Genomic DNA, 23,011 nt, shown 5'->3' on the forward strand with positions numbered 1-23,011 from the left:
ATTGCTATACATCACAAGCTGTGTGTAACAGCCAGAGTTTTGGATCATAAAACAATTTTTTTTTTGTTTTTTTTGTATACTGAATCGAGGCTCGTGAAAGAGCTGACAACCGCGAGGGAAAGACAGCACAGGGGGACCGCGAGGGAAAGACAGCACAGGGGGACCATGAGGGAAAGACAGCACAGGGGGACCACGAGGGAAAGACAGCACAGGGGGACCACGAGGGAAATACAGCACAGGGGGACCGCGAGGGAAAGACAGCACAGGGGGACCACGAGGGAAAGACAGCACAGGGGGACCGTGAGGGAAAGACAGCACAGGGGGACCACGAGGGAAAGACAGTACAGGGGGACCACGAGGGAAAGACAGTACAGGGGGACCACGAGGGAAAGACAGCACAGGGGGACCGCAAGGGAAAGACAGCACAGGGGTCCACGAGGGAAAGACAGCACAGGGGGACCACGAGGGAAAGACAGCACAGGGGGACCGCGAGGGAAAGACAGTACAGGGGGACCACGAGGGAAAGACAGCACAGGGGGACCGCAAGGGAAAGACAGCACAGGGGTCCACGAGGGAAAGACAGCACAGGGGGACCACAAGGGAAAGACAGTACAGGGGGACCACGAGGGAAAGACAGCACAGGGGGACCGCAAGGGAAAGACAGCACAGGGGTCCACGAGGGAAAGACAGCACAGGGGGACCACGAGGGAAATACAGCACAGGGGGACCGCGAGGGAAAGACAGCACAGGGGGACCACGAGGGAAAGACAGCACAGGGGGACCGTGAGGGAAAGACAGCACAGGGGGACCACGAGGGAAAGACAGTACAGGGGGACCACGAGGGAAAGACAGCACAGGGGGACCGCAAGGGAAAGACAGCACAGGGGTCCACGAGGGAAAGACAGCACAGGGGGACCACGAGGGAAAGACAGCACAGGGGGACCGTGAGGGAAAGACAGCACAGGGGGACCGCAAGGGAAAGGCAGCACAGGGGGACCGCGAGGGAAAGACAGCACAGGGGGACCGCGAGGGAAAGACAGCACAGGGGGACCACGAGGGAAAGACAGCACAGGGGGACCGCGAGGGAAAGAAAGTACAGGGGGACCGCGAGGGAAAGACAGCACAGGGGGACCACGAGGGAAAGACAGCACAGGGGGACCACGAGGGAAAGACAGCACAGGGGGACCGCGAGGGAAAGACAGCACAGGGGGACCGCGAGGGAAAGACAGCACAGGGGGACCGCGAGGGAAAGACAGCACAGGGGGACCGCGAGGGAAAGGCAGCACAGGGGGACCACGAGGGAAAGACAGCACAGGGGGACCGCGAGGGAAAGACAGTACAGGGGGACCACGAGGGAAAGACAGCACAGGGGGACCGCAAGGGAAAGACAGCACAGGGGGACCGCGAGGGAAAGACAGCACAGGGGGCGTCCTCCATGCCCTCCACTCTATTTTTGACGGATCTGAATATCACCTCGGCAATGGGAAGTGGCATATTTAAAGCCATCCAGCAACATCTATCAGAGAGGAAGATTCCCGTGGCCCAAGTATCAGGTAAAAACTTTAAACTTTTTTTTCCCTTTCGATTATAATCGATAATTTATCAGATAAATGGTTTCAATTTTCGCGCATAATTCGAGAAAATCTTTTATATCAAAAGTAATTACTGTTGACATAACAAATAGATAACATGACTTTTGAAGTTTTCAATCAGTATTATTAAATGTGATCAAATGTGCTAATTCATAGCAACTTATGTGTTAAACTTATCTGTGGCATGCTTAATCATTTACGCAATAAAAGCCACAGGGAGTGAGATAGTCTATTTGAATACAGAAACAAACACACAAGTCTTTGTTTTCTTGACTATATTTATTTTTAATTAATACCCCGAGAATAATGAGATTTGACGAGCGCGAGTAAAATTTTATCCCTGCATATATATATATATAATATATATATATATGCGCAGGAGAGAGGAAACACTGACAGAGATTTAACTTCATGCACTGACAACAGGTGTCCTGACAATATATTACAGAAGTAGTGCACTTATCTCTTACCTTTGGGCTGTCTAGTCCGGATTGACTCTCGGTTCGAATATAAAGTGTCGGATTGGTAGCAAGCAGACAGCACATCATGAAGTGCACCGTCCTACGGATGGACATTAAGCTGGCTGTCCCTTCTACTAACCCCACAGTGTATTTAACGAAGAGTATGCGAGTTATCATTGACACCTGGACAAATTATTACAAAAATTCCTGCTCTAACCTACTTGGGAAACTGCATTAGCAATGATGCTACTGGCAGTCACGTGCTGCATAAGAGAAGAAGAGGAAGATTGACAATAGGCCAAGCAGAGGACATTTGAATGGCATTCTCTACTGATTCCCCTAATCAAAACCAGTCTGCACTTCAACATAGATTAGGCAACCCTACCTGTGCTTTGCAGCTGTTCTTACCTGCACGAGAGTCATGTGTGACCCAAGCGCGAGCAAAATCTTTTCCGTTTTGGTCGGGTACGGGTTGTCTCGGTGCTTGTAGAGCCAATGCTTAAGTGGTCGCGCCATGTCTTGGAGTGCCTGCCGTCGATGGCGTGCTTTGGTGGTCCCAGAACGCCTCCTGCCAACAATACAAAAATGTGCCTACAGGGTAGTTCTTGTGAAACGATTCTGTTTCTGCACACACAATTTACAGTTAAACGACCTGAACATGTTTCGATCCAAATCAGAGCAATTGCTCATCAAATGCATTTATAACTCAGCCACCCGTTCATTGCCTGGTTGGAACCGCTCGTCTTTTTTTATTATTGGTTATTATTGGACAGCATTTCAGTGCAGAAATATGTAGTCTTATCAATAATTGTAAAATTACCCAAACATGTAACATTTAGACCTGCGTTCCGCAACCTTTTTAGCCCAGGACCCAATAAAAAAACCCAGGCATCCAGTCGCGACCCATCGAACCACCCCCCCCCCCCCACCCACACCCCCACCCCCACCCCCACCCCACAAACCGTCACAGAAATATCGATTGCTTATGACGTTAATATCTTGGTAAGGGTTCGGTTCATCATCTTTGTACAGAAGTACAATTCGTAATTGAACAATAAAGCAAAGTGACGACAATCATACCAAACACTGTCCTTATTTTGTTGTTATTTTGTCCGGATCTCCACGACCATGAGGAGAGAGAGAGCGAGAGACCACGCCCCCCTTGAGAATGAGCAGCGACTTCGATCACAAACACCACCCACTTGATATTATTATCAGCCAATCAGGCGTAAACTCCCTGCCTTGTTAGCAGTTTCGGAAGAGATGAATCCGCCCCGACGATGAATCCGGATGAAGAAGATGAAGATGAGGAAGGTGAAGAAGATGATGAAGATGAAGATTAATCTCACAACATTCATTGGCGGTGTATCTTTTGTGAAATAGAATAAAACTTTAATTATTAAAGTGACACGCCAAGATAAGGTGTTTGAACTTTATTTGAATCTTCATCGTGAATAGATGATGAACTTAAAATGTAACATGAACTGATATACAAAACAAGAATAACTTTTACTGAAACAAGTACAAAAAGTTTTAATTAAAACAAAAGCCGCGTCGATGTTACACAATGCTTAGATGCAGCTGTGCCTATAACGTCGATGTTATAGGCACAGGACATTCCTATTGATTCGATTACTTGATGTTATTTTTGTGCAAAGTGAAAATATATCTCGGCAATTTCCCGTGTGTGGCGACGAATTTTTAATATATCTCGGCATTTTCCCGTCTGTTATTTCAGGCGGTGTATGACTGACCATGCCGCGATTTAAAAAAAATATATCTCGGCAATTTCAGGTGTGTGGCGACACGTGAACGAAGCTATGCTCCTCTCTCCACATTATTGTGACGACGTATAAATTAAATATTTCATCGTGACGATTGTCATCAAATGGACGAATTTTTAATATATCTCGGCAATTTCCCGTGTGTGGCGACGAATTTTTAATATATCTCGGCATTTTCCCATCTGTTATTTCAGGCGGTGTATGACTAACCATGCCGCGATTTAAAAAAAAAAATCTCGGCAATTTCCCGTGTGTGGCGACACGTGAACGAAGCTATGCTCCTCTCTCCACATTATTGTGACGACGTATAAATTAAATATTTCATCGTGACGATTGTCATCAAATGGACGAATTTTTAATATATCTCGGCATTTTCCCGTCTGTTATTTCAAGCGGTGTATGACTGACCATGCCGCGATTTAAAAAATATATATCTCGGCAATTTCCCGTATGTGGCGACACGTGAACGAAGCTATGCTCCTCTCTCCACATTATTGTGACGACGTATAAATTAAATATTTCATCGTGACGATTGTCATCAAATGGACGAATTTTTAATATATCTCGGCATTTTCCCGTCTGTTATTTCGGGCGGTGTATGACTGACCATGCCGCAATTTAAACAAAATATATATATCTCGGCATTTTCCCGTCTGTTATTTCGGGCGGTGTATGACTGACCACTCCGTGATTTAAAAAATATATATCTCAATGGACTTGAAGTTACAGGCCTTTGAGAATTCATTTCGTTCTATAAAGGGCAACTTTCATCGGATTTTCTTCCCGTTTTTTTTCAACCGAGTCTAAAACTATGTTAGCGACTGTGAAAAATGAAATGATATATCGAATTTGATTTGAAATAAAACTGTGTGAGAGAGGAAGACACCATGGGCCTACAAAACAGGCCTCAAAGCTATGCGAGTTAATAAAATGGTGGATATTTGTTTATATGAAGCCTCTCCCACAATGGGTGGAGCTATGGTTCCCAGAATGGGTGGAGCTTTGAGGTTTTGTCTTCTCTGCAAGAACAAGAAGAACAACAACAACAGCAGAGGGCACTCTATGACCAGCGTCTGCGACGCGGCTAAAAATGTGGGGATAAAGGTGGCAAAACATTACACCAGGAATGACTAAATATCAAATTAGGAGTCAAAAATATATTTTGTTGTGACCCCTGCAACCCTAAGCCCCCACCCTTTGAGGCAATGGGGGCATGACCCAGGGATCAAATCCATTGAAACGTTACATATTTCATGCGTCCCCCAATGTTAATTGCATATACAAAGTTTCAATTAAAAAACGCTTAAAATTTGCATTTTTTGTTATTCGACCTTTTGACCCCACCGCAGGGTCTTATGTGGCCAAAATGATACTGCTCTTGCACCTTCCCATCATGTGGTGATTATTTATCACTATCAAGTTTGGTGAATTTCTGCACATCTGTTTAGGAGGAGATAGCGTAACGGACGGATGGACAGACAGAGCCAATTACAATATCCCCCTTTTTTCATATTTTTATAAGAGTGCGGATAATAACACGTGATAAAGTCACATCTCATGTGCAGAAACGAAATAGTACATCGTGATTGGTGGTCATGCAAGCAATCCGTCAGTAATGTAATGCAAGCTTCTTTAACGATATGTCCATATCAGATTTTTCCTTGGTCTGATACTGTGCAATCCAAATTGACCGGATGCTGCAGTGGCGTTCGAGTTGATCAAGTATAATTTCAAACTTTGTCCGAAAACTCTCTTTCTTGCTCTCTCTCTCTCTCGCTCTCTCTCTCCTCCTCTCTCTCTTCCTCTCTCTTCCTCTCTTCCTCTCTTCCTCTCTTCCTCTCTTCCTCTCTTCCTCTCGTCCTCTCGTCCTCTCTTCCTCTCTTCCTCTCTTCCTCTCTCTCTATCTCTCTGTCTCTCTCTCTCGCTCTCTGTCACTCTCTCCCTCCCTCTTTCCAAAAAAAACAGAAAAAAAACAATTCCATCATCTTTTCATTCCTGTGCTGAACACATGAACAGTATTTGCACTCATTACGTGACTCCCTTGTATAGGAGAACTCGACCAACTGCCCAGATTGAGGTCATTGCAGCTTCCAATCACAACTCACAGACTCACAGTCAAAGCCTGGCCAAACTCACACACACCATTTAGTTCAAACGTCCAAGATTGTCTCGGATATTCCTTGTGATAGCCCGGTGGGCTCGCGCCAGCATGCGTTCCGCGGAGTGCAACCCGAGGAATCCTGTGGCTCTGGCCAATCAACCGACTCTGCTTTTTTTGGGAGCGAAGCACGACCTCGGGCTGCATACATTGCAACATGAAAAAATTATTCTGAGCAGTGAGAGTTTTTTTTGTTGTTTACACAGGCATTATTTCATCCATCATGTTAGTTGGCAGAAGCTCAGCTTCCCCTGTGATTGAACAAAAAAAAAATACATAGACCATAAATTATGAATCAATGTTAAAAACCAACTTGTAGTGATACAGGGTGTTTAGGCTCACGTAGACAGTGTGTTTTGAAAAACAAAAGGTGTATGTCACATTGCAGGTAGGAAACACATGTGATAAGGATCGCCAGATAAAGGGGGTAAACACACATGTTACCTGGAGTGAGGCCAGAGAGTGCTCAGAACGAGATTCTCAAATAGTCCAATAAACGCCATCTTTTCTATTTTTTTTACCACATATAGGAATAGAAATATAAAACAATAATATTATGGAGACTGGTACAATTAGAGGTTTGGGACGTTCTCAAGTTGAGATAAAGTTTCAAGGTTGCACTCTCACTTCTACTCTGCTGTTGGTGTTCCCCCACCCCCCCCCCCCCCTCTCCTACTCAACTTAAAGGAACCAATCCTCGACAGATCACCACGCCGACATAGGCTACTCAAATAAAAGGAACCAATCCTCGACAAATCACCACTCTGACATAGGCTACTCAACTGAAAGGAACCAATCCTGAATAGATCACCACTCCGATAAAGGCTACTCAAATGAAAGGAACCAATCCTGAACAGATCACCACCCCGACATAGGCTACTCAGCTGAAAGGAACCAATCCTCAACAAATCATCACTCCGACATCGGCTAATCAAATGAAAGGAACTAATCCTTGACAGATCACCACTCCGACATAGGCTACTCAACTGAAAGGAACTAATCCTGGACAGATCACCACTCCGACAAAGGCTACTCAACTGAAAGGAACTGATCCTGGAAAGATCACCACTCCGACAAAGGCTAATCAAATGAAAGGAACCAATCCTGAACAGATCACCACTCCGACAAAGGCTACTCAAATGAAAGGAACCAATCCTGAACAGATCACCACTCCGACATAGGCTACTCAACTGAAAGGAACTAATCCTGGACAGATCACCACTCCGACATAGGCTACTCAACTGAAAGGAACTAATCCTGGACAGATCACCACTCCAACAAAGGCTACTCAACTGAAAGGAACCGATCCTGGAAAGATCACCACTCCGACAAAGGCTACTCAAATGAAAGGAACCAATCCTGAACAGATCACCACTCCAACATAGGCTACTCAGCTGAAAGGAACCAATCCTGAACAAATCACCACTCCGACATAGGCTACTCAACTGAAAGGAACTAATCCTGGACAGATCACCACTCCGACATAGGCTACTCAACTGAAAGGAACTGATCCTGGACAGATCACCACTCCGACAAAGGCTACTCAACTGAAAGGAACTAATCCTGGACAGATCACCACTCTGACATAGGCTACTCAACTGAAAGGAATCATTCCTGGACAAATCACCACTCTGACATGAGCTACTCAACTGAAAGGAACAATTAATGGAAAAAATCACCACTCCGACTTAGGCTACTCAACTGAAAAGAACCAATCCTGGACAAATCACCACTCTGACATGAGCTACTCAACTGAAAGGAACAGATCCTGGACAAATCACCACTCTGACTTGGGCTACTCAACTGAAAGGAACAATTAATGGAAAAAATCACCACTCCGACATAAGCTACTCAACTGAAAGGAACCAATCCTGGACAAATCACTCTGACATGAGCTACTCAACTGAAAGGAACCAATCCTGGACAAATCACTCTGACATGAGCTACTCAACTGAAAGGAACCAATCATGGACAAATCACCACTTTGACATGGGCTACTCAACTGAAAGGAACCGATCCTGGACAAATAACCACTCTGACATAGGCTACTCAACTGAAAAGAACCAATCCTGGACAAATCACCACTCTGACATGAGCTACTCAACTGAAAGGAACTAATCCTGGACAGATCACCACTCTGACATGGGCTACTCAACTGAAAGGAACAATTAATGGAAAAAAACACCACTCCGACATAGGCTACTCAACTGAAAGGAACCAATCCTGAACAAATCACCACTCTGACATGAGCTACTCAACTGAAAGGAACCAATCATGGACAAATCACCACTCTGACATGGGCTACTCAACTGAAAGGAACCAATCATGGACAGACCACCACTCTGACATGGGCTACTCAACTGAAAGGAACCAATCCTGGACAAATCACCACTCTGACATGGGCTACTCAACTGAAAGGAACCATTCCTGGACAAATCACCACTCTGACATGGGCTACGCAACTGAAAGGAACCAATCCTGGACAAATCACCACTCTGACATGGGCTACTCAAATGAAAGTGACTCAAATTTGAAACTCGTTTAGGGTGCTTTGACAACTTGCCTCCCTTATGCAAAAGATGCCGAGGGATCTGAAATGTCCAACAACAACCAGTATTGGCAGACTAATCCTCTGGCGTAACGTCCTTCTGTCGAATGGCACACACATCGACACCTCGCCCTTCATACCAAACACCAACATCATAGTTTATAGCTGGGTTGGAATTCAAACCCAGGCTAGACAGCTCAAATGTGAATGTGCTTTCTCTACCAACATCAACCCAGATACAAATAGGAAGGAAATATTTGTTCTTCCCATTTACATGCGATGTCGGCCTACTTAGATAGTAAATGCAAAATAATGTTGGTGTTTATTCAACTATCATGAGTATATCTCATTGCGATAACTTTTTGATCCCCTACTGAGCTAGGGCAGGTACACATCCTGAGAGAAAATGTATACACTGATACAAAATAAAATAAGTGTTTACTAAAACTTGATGATATAGTCTGCATTTCCCCCAAAATGTCAACGTCACAGCTACAAGCACAGGCCAGTTGTTGGTAGTTTTCCAAACTTTTGCGGAGGTGCTGCTCTGCTCTACAAGACGTGCCAGATGTGCGCTGCGACGGTTAAGGGATTTCTCGGTAACTTTTCCAATGCTGCACGGTAACGCACAAACTGGAATTTCTGTCTTCAAATGAACTTTACGGTGGAATGTTACTTTAGGGAAATGAAGCCGAATACCTTTTTTACGTGATTAATCTGCCAACGGTAAAAAGAAAAATATTACCGGCTGAGATGCTCGCTGTTTTAGCAGCTTTCCTTTTTGCCAGAATAAAGAAAAATGAATGGCTGGAGAAATACTCCCTGAGAAAGAAACTTATTGCAAAAAGCCCATGGAAAAGCCCCTTTTCGGTAAAATACATTTGGTTTCTCTTAATTCCTTGAAATGGATGAACCTTTACGTGATTTTGTGTCACTTACTGCAACACTAGGTGTAGCACTGGGTACCTGTAGGTCAAGGCAGGGATTTGGAATATGGCAAGGACAACGGCACACAGCTAATTCATTTTGCAACAAAACCTACGTGGATCCTGGTGCAATATAATGGTTATATTTGTGGTGGTAATGTTCCCCAAAAAACAGGTGGGTTAACATCCCGGGTAAAATACAGGCAGGAGTATCGGAAAATGTGCCCTATATAATTGTCTTAATTATGTATAAAGATGTATGGAGTTTAGAAGCAAACACGGCGTGGCAAAACACGCCGAGGTGAACGAAATGCGCCAAGGCAAACGAAGCGCACCGAAGCAAACAAAATGCACCGAGGTGAATGAAACACATCAAGGTGAACAAGCTGGGACAAACGCACCAATGCAAGATGAACAAGCCGGGACGAACAAGCCTGGAAGAACACGGCAAGAAGAACAAGCTGGGACGAACAAGCCAGGCTGAACACGATGAGACGAACAAGCCGAGACGATCAAGCCGAGACATCCACGCAGAGTCGAACGTGCTGAGACGAACAAGCCGAGACGAACAAGCCTGAGACAAACACGCCGAGACAAACACGCCGAGACGAACACGCTGAGACGAACAAGCCGAGACATCCACGCAGAGTCGAACACGCCAAGACGAACAAGCCGAGACGAACAAGCCGAGACATCCACGCAGAGTCGAACACACCAAGACGAACACGCCGAGACGAACAAGCCGAGACATCTACACAGAGTCGAACATGCCGAGACGAACAAGCCGAGACGATCAAGCCGAGACATCCACGCAGAGTCGAACATGCTGAGGCGAACAAGCCGAGACGAACAAGCCGAGACGAACAAGCTGAGACAAACAAGCCGAGACATCCACGCAGAGTCGAACATGCTGAGATGATCAAGCCGAGATGAACAAGCCCGAGACAAACACGCCGAGATGAACAAGCCGAGACGAACAAGCTGAGATGAACAAGCCGAGACACCCACGCAGAGTCGAACACGCAGAGTCAAACACACCAAGATGAAACACGCCGAGACGAACAAGCCGAGACATCCACACAGAGTCGTACACACCGAGACGAACAAGCCGAGACAAACAAGCCGAGACATCCATGCAGAGTCGAACACGCCGAGACATCCACGCAGAGTCGAACATGCCGAGACGAACAAGCCGAGACGAACAAGCTGAGACATCCACGCAGAGTCGAACACACCAAGACGAACACGCCGATACGAACAAGCCGAGACATCCACACAGAGTCGAACACACCGAGACAAACAAGCCAAGACGAACATGCCGAGACGAACAAGCCAAGATGAACAAGCCAAGACGAACAAGCTGAGACAAACAAGCCGAGACAAATAAGCCGAGACATCCACGCAGGGTCGAACATGCCGAGATGAACCTTCCCGAGACGAACAAGCCGAGCCGAACAAGCCGAGATGAACGAGCCGAGACGAACAAGCCAAGACGAACATGCCGAGACGAACAAGCCAAGACATCAACACAGAGTCGAACAAGCCGAGACGAACAAGCCGAGACATCCACGCAGTCAAACAAGCCAAGACATCCACGCAGAGTCGAACAAGCTGATACGAACACACCAAGATTAGCATGCCGAGTCAAACAAGCCAGGATGAACAAGCCAGGCTGAACACGATGAGAGGAACACGCCAAGACGAACACACCGAGACAAACAAGCTGAGATGACCAGGCAGAGTCGAACATGCCAAGTTGAACATCCCGAGTCGAACATGCTGGGACGAACAAGGCAAGACAAACAAGGTGAGACAAACAAGCCAGGATGATCAAGTCAGGACGAAAACGTCAAGACAAATAAGCCAGGACGAACATATGAGGACAAACAAGTTGGGACGAACACGCAGAGTTGAACATGAAGAGCGGAACAAGCCGGGATGAACAAGCTGATATGAACAAGCAGGGACGAACAAGCCGAGATGAACACGTCAAACCAAATAAGCCAGGACGAACATACCGAGACGACCAAACAGGGCCGAACATGGCAAGACGAACACGCTGAGATGAACAAGCCGAGACAAACAAGCCAAGTTGAACACGCTGTGTCAAACAAGCCAGGATGAACACGCTGAATTGAATACGCTGAGTCGAACAAGCCAGGACGAACAACCCGAGCTGAACACGACGAGTCGAACATGCCGAGATGATCACGCCGAGACGAACAAGCCAGGCCTAACATGCTGAGTTGAGCAAGCCAAGTCGAACAAGCCAGGATGAACACAGCAATGCAAAACGTATCAAGGTGATAGCCATGTCTCAAGCTGTGTTCTCGGAACGAGATACAACAGTCCAAAAAATAGCAACTTTTTATTGTTCAATCTCTTCATAATTGAGCCTGGTGTTGGCTTAGTGGTTAGGGTGCAGGCTTGGGATCCTAGGATCGTGAGTTCAAATCCTGGTCAATCGCTGAATTAACGCCAGGGGGCTGATTCAGCCTGTCATCTTTCTGAGGTCAGCAAATTGAGCATTGGCTTGCTGGGATGAATGATCCCGTTGTGTACCCCGACTTAGAATAGGTACACTGTATCCCTGCGCATCGAAAGAGGCGACCAAGTGTTGGCGTCAGGAAGGGCATCCGGCCATAAAAACATTTCCTCAAACAGGGAACCATGATTGTCATGGGGCCGCAAGGCTAACACCTGCTCTAGCAGGGAACATGGCCTTAAAACGATAATTCATTCATTCATTTTCTCTTCATAATTGGCAAGAAAAAGTATTTCCTAACTCATTATTTATATTGGTATATTGAAAAGTATTTCCTTACTCATTATTTTTATTGGTATATTGAAAAGTATAAAAGGTTGTCACTTCTTGAATAACTGGAATCAGTTTCTCACTCCAATAACTTTTTGAGAATGCCCCACATAGTATACAACAACAACAACAGGCATTTTAAGGCCATTTTCCCTGCTGGAGCGGGGGTTAGCCTTGCGGTCCCCATGACAATCTTCTCCATTTTGCCCTATTTTCTGCATCTCTCCTTGTTAACCCCCTTGCCCGCATTTATTCTTCCACCATCTTTAGCCAAGTCTTTCTCGGTCTTCCCCGTCCTCTACTTCCTTCTACATTCATTTCCATCACTCTTCTCAACCAGTCACTTTCATCCTTCCTCAACACATGACCAAAACATCTCAACCTGTTTCTCTTCACAGCATCAATCACAGGCTCTATTCCCATCATCTTTCGCAATTCATCATTTGTCTTCCTCTCTCTCAATGATACTCCACACATCCACCGAACCATTCGCATTTCCACCCTTTCCAGCCTTCGTTGCTGTTCTACGTTCATTACCCATGTCTCGCTCCCATAAATCATAACACTTCTCACACATGCAGCATACACCTTTCCCTTGTGCGAAACAGTTTGAGTTGTGCGAAACAGTAAATTCGGTGTCCCTATTACATGTGGCCAGGTAAAACATTTCTGAGGTATGGTTTACCTGTCTTTTATTTCTCCTGCTTGGAATTGACTTTGGGGGAAAGAAGATCCGACAGCAAACTTTCTCCCTGATTCTAGAGAAAATACTCCATCCTTTCATTTAAGGCACGTATGTATGAGGCCGGCTGTCATGTCTACTAGTTTGTGCCTTTAAATATTTATCTGGTAACTTTAGCATCCATCGGGAAATACCAGTAGACCAGTCAGCACGATCAAGGCCGTTAGACGGTGCACTCATCCCTGGAACACTCTGCCTGCGAAGCACCAAGATGAGAGTTTATCATCGAGTTGGAAATCAAATCCAGACTGGATCATCTCTAAGGCGTTATACATACCTCTAAACTGCCCCGAAGGCCATCGTGTCCAAGAGACATAGCAACAATGTCCAGTAAAATAGATTATCACAGAAAAATTATGTTTCTAATTTACATTCAGAATTCATATCAATTTGGGCCCAATTTCTTTTTTCAAACTCCTTTCAAAGTTTTACATTTGATTTTGAGAAGGCATCAATGAGAGGGTGACGGAGAAGCAGAGTCACTGGTATGTCGAGTTAAGGGGTCCAAAAGAAAATCAGACCGAAATACAAAATGGTGTCCTGGCTCTGGCAAATAGGATGCATCATGGAAAAGTTATGGTTTGGACGAGAAGGCAGGAGTGAGATTCCGGCTAATAAGCTCGCCATCCCATCTGCATTCCATTGTGATATGTGTAAGGACCCTGCATGCAATACCTTTTGAACAAGAGCAAGTCTTTCTTTTGATATCCCGACCAAATCCCGCCTATAGCTCAACTGCTTGCAAAGTTATACATCAGAATATTAAAGCTTAGTCTTTTTCTTTTGCATGCAACAAGACCGCCGGGCAGCATCATTGGCTGTGGGTGCGGCTGTGCTAGGTGTTGATGCAGTGCCCTCTGTAGGTCAGGGCAGGAATTTGTAATTTGTTCAGTGTACCGGCGACAGCTCGCCTCGTCCTCATGAAGGACATGGTGGAGTCTTCAACGTCTGGCAACTAATGCCGACAGATGGGACGCCCAGTTTAGCGTCCATCTGAGGGATGGGCACCCACATTGACGACTCACCTTGCCTGCGAAAAACCTGGATGGCAGTTTATATCTGCGTCAGAATTCAAACCAAGGCTACACAACTTGGAGGCGAGTGTGTGTATACATCTAGGCCATTCTGCCAGCCCTAAAGCTCAGTAATTTCAAAAAAAGGAAAGAAAGACCTTCGGATGTGTGGTGCTAAAAACAAAAAAACTGCATCATTCTGGATCATTCTGATCCCTTTGGTCTTGAACCACTTCCTCCCCCCAACCCCGCACCTGACAATTCATGCTTGTTCACGTACGTCCGCGTACCTACCTAATTGTGCCCGGTGCTAATGAAAATATCAGGCGTGCCAAAAAAAAAACCAATTAAATCCTGTTTCATTTACCATTAATTTATTTTCCACGTTTTTTTCTCTCTATTTCAGTTAATGACAGATGAGATCCTGAAGGAAAGATGAAGAAAATGTTTTTTTCTGTACAATCCTACATCGAAATGCAATCCTTCGTCCAAACTCAAAAAAATATTCAAGAGCAAACTTAGTGCAGAGTTGCCCCGTGCAAAGAGAGAATGTTCAAATGTAAGACATTCCGATAGCAAGGAACTGTGCACAACCTGAAGTCAAAATCAACGGACAGACCAACTCATTCTGGACGCCGTTAGTTGAGAACTCCCGAGGTCGTTACGACGGTCCAACAGTTGTTCGGAAGCAAGTCCGAGAAACGTCGCTTCGCCGCCGCAATCACAAACTTGGACTCACAGTGTCAGGTCTCAGGAGGATTCTCCAAGCGCTCTGGTTCCAAGACGAGGATGGTGATGCCATGACTATCAACTCTGAGCGCTACATTAAAATGCTGAATGAGTTTTTCTGCAGGAGAAGCTTGAGGAATAATGGTTTCAGCAGGATGGGGCAACCCCTCACACCACAAATGAGTCCTGTGAGAGGGTGGCAAGCCCCTTCGGTGAGATGATGATTGGCTGGCGCTTCAGCGTTGAGTGGTCTCCACATTCCCCTGATCTGAGCCCACTAGATTTTTTTTATATATTTGGGGATATCTCAAAGACAATGTGGACAAGGATAACCTTCGAAGCATCTTAGAGCTGAGATAAGCAATCACAGAGAAAGTTAGGTGCATCTCACTTGCCGAACGTCAGCGCGTAATCGACAACTTCGCCCGTGGTGTTCAAATCTGCATTCCGCACAGAGGTGGACACTTGGAGCACGTGATCGACCTTGTGCCAAATAAAGTCTTACAAATTACTGATTCTGATACTTGGTACACCTGCGTCACACTAAATGTAGCACAAATTTCTGAAGTTTCATGTAATTCAGAATAAAAATGGATGTATTGTGCACTTCTTTATGGGGTTTTTTTGGGACACCTGTATGAGATTGAGACATACAATGGCAAAAATGTTTTACTGTAATATTTAATTGTAAAAGACATATTATTGCAAGGCCTGATGGGGGAGGTGTAGGAATATGACACTGTGGTGTTGAAAATAATAAATAAATAACATGATATTACATTCATATAGCATTGTTGAATTGTTGAATGTACTTGTTGTACTTGTTGTATAATGAAGTCGTTTGTGTCATGGGATATGAAAAAGGTTCCTTTTTATATTACCGATTGTAAACGACTTCCTCATGCTCCGCCATGACCAACATATCGATTTCGATAAAGTGATTGATGGAAGAAACAATAGAATAATTTCCAAAATTGTTACGGAATGTAATAATTAATACATATATTATAACTGTCAATAAATAATACACCACTGAGAGAACACTTGTCCATTCGATCGTTCAAAACAAGTAATTGCACCTGTAATCATATTTGTGATACTCTCATTATTCAATCACACACACATACTTACACACACACACACACACACACACACACACACATACACACACACAACATGAACGTGTGTGTGTGTGTGTGTGTGTGTACAATCGGGTATCTTGCCCCACCTTACACTGCCTCACGTTGCTAACAAATAGAGGTATAATAATTTGCGAATAGTGCGCTAACAACACATTCTACAAATGCACGTCGACATGGCCCGAAATAAAACCTTCCCGATACCTTACACACCTCAAGTGACTGTGACATCATGCGTGCTCAAAATCAGCACTGCTAATTACCTCCGAATCCCTCGGTATCTACGAATTGTGATATTTTTGTTACTTCCCCTCTTCCCCCTATCCCCCTCCAATACGCTGTATCCCTCAGGCCGTGTGCGGATCACGGGCTCTCAGCGTCAGAAGCACCGGCATGTCGTGGGATCTGAAAAATCAATGCGCTCATCATGATCATGATATTATCTCGAACTTTTACTCCCACGTCATCACCGTTGATGAAATAGACAGAAAAACAGACGGTCGTCCTCAGAATCTCAGGTGGGTATTATACTCGTCATATTGGTACGTACGCGTGAGGAATGACCAATGAAACCTCGTTTGACGGAAAAAGTTTTTTTTTTAAAGGATAACAACGAAACGACAATTAATGTGCAATGATTATAACTACAATGGCACTCTTCGGCGTCGCGACGGCGACTGATATCCCTCCACCGACGTTATTACATCATTATAATACTTCTACCAAGTTTGATTTAAATCCCTTCAGCTGTACTCAAGTATCACATTTTCACCTGACATGACCTCTGACCTTTGACATTCGATACCGAAATCTAATTATTTCATTTTGCATAATAATGATGTATATATTGATACCAAATTTGGTCAAAATCCCATCACTGGTTCACAAGTTAGGGCAGCAACAGAATTTTTTTTTTTACCCAAGGGGACCTCTGACCTTTGACCTCTTGACCACATAATCCAATCCGATTATCTTTACCTCATTATACATGCTTGTACCAAGTTTGACTTAGTTCCCTTCTGCCTTAAGTTATCGCGGTATGGAAAACCTATTACAAACTCTGACCTTTGACCTTTGACCTCTTGATGCTGAAATCTCATCAATTCATCTTTTCATCATAATATATACTTGTACCAAGCATGGTCAAAATCCCATCACTGGTTCACAAGTTAGCTTGGTAACAGACTTGTTACCTAAGGGAACTCTGACCTATGACCTTTGACCTCTTGACCCCAACATCTAATGACTTCATCTTTGCATCATTATACAAACTTGCACCAAGTTGATATTGGATCCCTTCAGCCATTCTTAAGTGATCGTGGTCACGAAAGTCTATCACGGACACACGGACGGACAGATGGACGGACAATTTGAAAACATGTCTTCGGCGACTTCATCAGCGGAGGCATAAAAAAAAGAGATGTTTTCGTTTTCATTGAGTGACTCTCCGTTATATATTTTTAATATTATTATAACCATGGACTTACTGAAAAATCATCGCACACTTCCACATTTGTGCAATACAAATGTTATCGCGTTCAAATACAGAAAATACAATACAAATGCAATACAAATGCAATACAAAATACAAATTGTGCAATACAATACAAATGCATGGTTCAAATACAGAAAACGAAGCCTTATGTAGCAATCATTGACGGCAAATGGAATCGAGTGTCGATTAACGCAGGTGCATCGACACAGTTAGGCACGATATCAGACACAGTATATACAGTGTATACACTATACAGTACATACAGTGTATACACTATACAGTACATACAGTGTATACACTATACAGTAGAAACAGTGTCTGCACTATACAGTATATACAGTATACAGTATATACAGTATATACCGTGTATACACTATACCGTATATACAGTATATACCGTGTATACACTATACAGTATGTACAGTACATACAGTATACACACCATACAGTATATACAGTGTATACACTATGCAGTATATACTATACAGTATATACAGTATACACCCCATACAGTATATACAGTGTGTAGAGTATATACAGTGTATACACTATACAGTATATACAGTTTTAGGTCATCAGCCTGTTTTATGTCGCCAATAAATCTCATGGACAATTGCATTAGTGTTATATATTACTGTGGCAGCATCATCAACGTGGTACCAATACCAAACTGCAAACACACACTAGAATCGTTGGTTATCCACAAATGGGGAAACTGCAAACACCCACTCTTTACCATCTCTTGGCAAGGTCTATGCACGGGGGGGGGGGGGGGGGGGGAGTGGTGGGGGGGAAGGGGTTGCCGTTGCCTTCCCAGCAATTAGTCAGGGTGGCAATTCGGAATTTGTTCAGAGAGATGGCGATTACTCGACTACTCTTCATGGTCAGATTTCATGGTCAGTCATTCCTGGCACCGTGGGATATTTAACGTCGACCAACGACAAGTACACATATTGATGCCTTGCCTTGCATGGTGAAACACCAGGACGGCAGTTTATAGCCAAGTGGAGATTCAAACTCAGAGGAGACAGCTCAAAGGTGAGTGTGCGTACCTCCAAGCCATCCTGCCACCCAACATCATCCTCCAGTGACCATATAATCCATGTTTTCCGATATGGAGTCGAAGCTCACAGAGCTCCTAAATAAGTCTTCAGGAGTCAGGGCACAGAATGGGAAATGCTTTTTAAGGAACTTACCCAGATATGCGTTCTGGATGAGACTGATGCAAAGACCACGGTTGTTGAAGTCCAGGCTGCCCCGGCACGACCCCCGACGCAGAAAGCTCCAGGAATTTGGTCTGTTCCCCTTCGGAGACGGTGCTCATGGCCGGAGGTTTGTTCCCGTACAGCTCCAGCTTCCCAGCAATGCGCTGCAATTCCAAGTGGAAAAGAGTTTGGAGGGATCATCACAGAAAACTGTCACAGTAATGCCATCATCAGCGAAGTATGTAATTAATTATTAATTATTAGTATTCATAAGATTATTATTATTATTATTAATACGATTATTAATATTATTACTTATTGTAGTATTAATATTATTAATTATTGTATTATTAATATTATTATTATAATATTATTTATTATTATTATATTAATTATTGATTAAATTATTAATTATTAATTAGTAGCATGTGATTAATGAAATGCTATATACGAGTCAGGTGAATGATCGGATGGAATGCAAGACGTGCCAAAAATATTACAATGTTTGTATAAATATAAAAACGTTCTGTATTGATAGATCATCATCACGGACCGTGCTCTACACAGCGAGTCGGTTCTGCAGAAGCAGTTTCTATGGCAAGGTCTACAATCCTAGTCGACGCTGTCCTGCCAGCTCTCACTGATGATATACGTACTCATGAATTATATTTACTGAAATATGAAAAATAAATAAATAGATAAAAACATTGGTGTGTTTTGGACAAATGTGACTGTCTTGTTCTTTCGTAATACCCCACTAATCAGGGTTGGCTTGTTTTGCATTCCCATCTGAGCACTTAGCTCCTGATGCTGAACTAACACCCAAGTACTTTGTTGCTACGTCCAATTATTTTCTCACATACTTCTGCTACATTTGCAAGCATTAATAATGGAATAATAACAAGGTCACTCTTCTGTTGGGCAAATGAGGGTACTAGCTAGATCCTGAGGTGTTTTGTATGGCAAATCGACTAAACTTGACCGGATTCGTGTTCCGATCCGACCCAGGCAGCTTCCTTCCCCCAATGAATGATCGTTTGTCAAATTGACCGCAAAACACTGATACGTCTCCTGGAGGCTGGTCATTGGGCACAAAGTGTGTCTTCCTCCAATAATGCCATGTGCTCAGAAGCGAACCATCTCTAATATCGAATAAATACTCACTCCTGGCAAAAGAGTCAATTGGAAGTTGCTTGGAAAAAAATTTACTCATCGATAATGTGCTGAGCGGTAAGTTTTTTTTAAATAAAAAAGACTTTTTTTTCAACTCAAGGTTGACAATGCTATGCCGACTACAGTGGAGAAGCTCACGTTTCGGGCATTAGCCCATCATCGGAAGAAGAGAGAGACCAACCGTCTCCTGCTCTGACAAAAGGAACTCTTGTTCCATGAAGGGTTAACGCCTGAAACGTCAAATTCTCTTTGATTTCACACCGTGGTCAGCATTCCGTTGTCAACCTTTAGTGGATAAAACTTCTTATTCCAACTGTCCACTGACATGGACAACTAGCCTTGATACCATTTCATATTTATATAATATATGTAGTCTTACAAGAAACTTCAACACAGGAGAATGCCATAAGGCAAGTCAAATCCTGCACTGATACTACCAATCCACGGTTGTTTGTCCATGCTCTATCCTCTTTAAATGCTGAGCGTCAATCAAGGAAGCAGCACGTACCATTTTAAAGACTTTGGTATGGCTCGGCCGACGTTTGAACCACAGACCGCCCAGACTCAGAGCGGACGCACTAACAATTGCACAACTGAGTCTGCTTTGCATACCGAGGAAAGGACATACAACTTCAATGAAAAAGGGAGACACAAAAGGAACAACATCCACCGCCTGAATAATGAAAAATAGGATAAAAATCATGTCGTCAGGCAGAAAAAGAGTGTTTACTGTCACTGCAAACTGTTCTTGCGCCTTGTGTACAACCGGTTTGTTCCTTCGTTGTGAGTTTCCCCGGAGCAGGTAAACGCATGGAGGAATCGCTAAGAAACTGTCATTTTGAGGCAAACGCTGCCCCAGGATCAAATCAATTAATACATTACATTTACGCAAGGATAAAAGTTAATAATGACAACTTAGGTGTTTAAAAATCGATTTTTTAAAACTAAGTGACGAGCACCTTAAACTTTGTAAACCACACCGTTTTTTTGGCTTTACAATAAAACGTCATTGCTGAACAAAGTGAAAGTTTGTGCAGAAGAGACGACGACTTCAATCGCAAAGTTCGTTTTTCAAATAAGTTAAATCTTTCTCACAACATCCTTCCAAATATTGGAATAATGATCCTTGTCACATCCACAGCCTTTGTAACAACTTGACAGTAACGTAGATGCACTTGAGAGCAAGGGATCACTTGCCAGAAAATTTCTGCTTCTTGAGTAAATACTACACATCGATATATATATATATATATATATATATATATATATATATATATATTAGGGTGGTTCTTAAAAATGAAAATTAGAAAAGTCATGCTCCTAACACAAAATTTTGAATGCATTAAAAAACCCTTGTGGTGAGTTTACATTTTAAACCATTTGGACTAAATTTAGGGGTTGCACACGTAGTTTATAATTTCACATATTTGGCTCGCATAAATGTTTGGAGTTGATTATTTATTCTCCACTGCAATACTTGTGATTTTGACCATTACAGTTGACCCATGACCTTGCTATGTACTGCACATTTTGAAGTTGTTTTTAAATTAATTAATTACAGTATAGCTGTACTGTGGTGTATGCAGTTACTCTCATTGAGGAGTACAATCGTCTCCTGACAAGGGATGAACAGCAAACCCAGTATCTGCTTCAAGTTGTGACAGAACATCGCAGGAGGTTTCCTGATTGCAGGAAATCAATGCTTATCAGGCACAATCAATGAGTGGCTGGCAACCATGAGTCACCCCTAAAACTTGATGTATTCAAAAAATATTTCATAGGCAGAAGTTTTACCTCAATACCAAAACAATTAAAGGTTAGGAGTAAAATAATTCAAATTGTTTTTCCCTTATGTAGCTAAGAACCACCATTATATATGTATGTATATATATATATATATATATATACATATATATATATATATATATACACACATACATACATACATACATCCTCCCTGGTATATATATATATATACACAGACTTGGCATTTAATATGGAATATTTTTTTGTGGGGGTGAACTTACTTTTCAAGATGTCTTAGAACCAAAAGTTCATTGGAATTATGTTGAAATTATTCTAGATTTTGTTAATGTGACCTTTAAAAGAAACAAAAACCACATTTGACATTTCGAAACAAATAAATTGATCCTTGAAAGTGATGTAAACTGATATCGAACTCAATTCATGGACAGTACTGTGTTAAACTTCTGTACGTTTTCCAGAAGTATCTCTTTATTTTGCACATTAGCCAAAAATTTTTTTAACAAAAACAAAACTTAAATTACGACTGGGATTACTGACAGTAAAATTACAATTCAGTACTTCGTGTAACCCCCACGAGCATTCAGGAGAGCACGTACACGTTGAGGCATGCCGTTCACGAGATTTGCCAAGGTTTGGACAGGAATCGCTTGCCATGCAATGACAATAGCCTGCTGCAATTCACGCACAGAGGTCGGCTGCTGGTCCAAGTGGTCGATTTGACACGTTAATTCTGCCCACAAGTTCTCTATCGGATTCATATCCGGGGACATGGCAGGCCACTCCACATGCTCTACACCACGGTCAGCAAGAAAGTGTTGGATCATGCGAGCACGATGAGGCCGTACATTGTCATCTTGGAAGACAAAGTTTCCTCGAAAGGCTGCACGAGCAAATGGAAGCAATGTTTGTTCCAGAATGGCCCTGTACTTGAACTGGTTCAGGTTTCCATTCAGAACAACCAGGTCAGTTTTGCCCCCTGCATGAAAAGCAGCCCAAACGGTCACCCCAACACCTCCAGCTTGGACTCTTGGCACTATACAATCTTTGTTGTAGGCTTCATGCACTTGTCTGCGCACTCGGACGCAGCCATCTTGACGATAGACCAGAAATCTAGACTCGTCACTGAAGATCACGTGATTCCAGTGTCCTGGCTGCCATTGACGGTGCTCTCTGGCCCACTGCAATCGGCGCTGGCGGTGTTGTCTGGTCAGGCATGGCTTTCTCAGGGGACGCCTGGCATGATAGCCTGCTTGAACCAGTCGTTGGTTGACTAGCCTTCTGGATACAGGCACATTTGTCAGTTGCTGCCTCTCAGCCCTAAGCCGATTAGCTGACTTGGTATGGCCATTGCGGACTAACCGGTGCAGCTGGCGATCATCCCTCCTTGTGGTTCTGCAGGGACGTCCTGGCCTCGGTATTGGAGTAGGGACACCCCTCTGAGCATTTCGTTTCAGGATCTTTGAC

At 43.6% G+C, this 23,011-nt stretch overlaps 1 protein-coding gene across 1 annotated transcript in view; it reads right to left on the minus strand.

Annotated features, from left to right (window-relative positions):
• MKX (mohawk homeobox) overlaps positions 1 to 23,011 on the minus strand; it is a 44,003-nt gene that overhangs the window by 11,765 nt on the left and 9,227 nt on the right. The window contains exons 2-3 of the mRNA XM_078786213.1: positions 18,599 to 18,771; positions 2,462 to 2,621 (exon numbers count right to left, since the gene is read on the minus strand). Coding sequence (XP_078642339.1) covers positions 2,462 to 2,621; positions 18,599 to 18,771 — 333 coding nt within the window. The remainder of the gene's footprint in view (positions 1 to 2,461; positions 2,622 to 18,598; positions 18,772 to 23,011) is intronic.

Source organism: Myxine glutinosa, chromosome 10 (assembly GCF_964187855.1).
Source record: "Myxine glutinosa chromosome 10, kmMyxGlut1.1, whole genome shotgun sequence".
NCBI classification, from domain to species: domain Eukaryota; kingdom Metazoa; phylum Chordata; class Myxini; order Myxiniformes; family Myxinidae; genus Myxine; species Myxine glutinosa.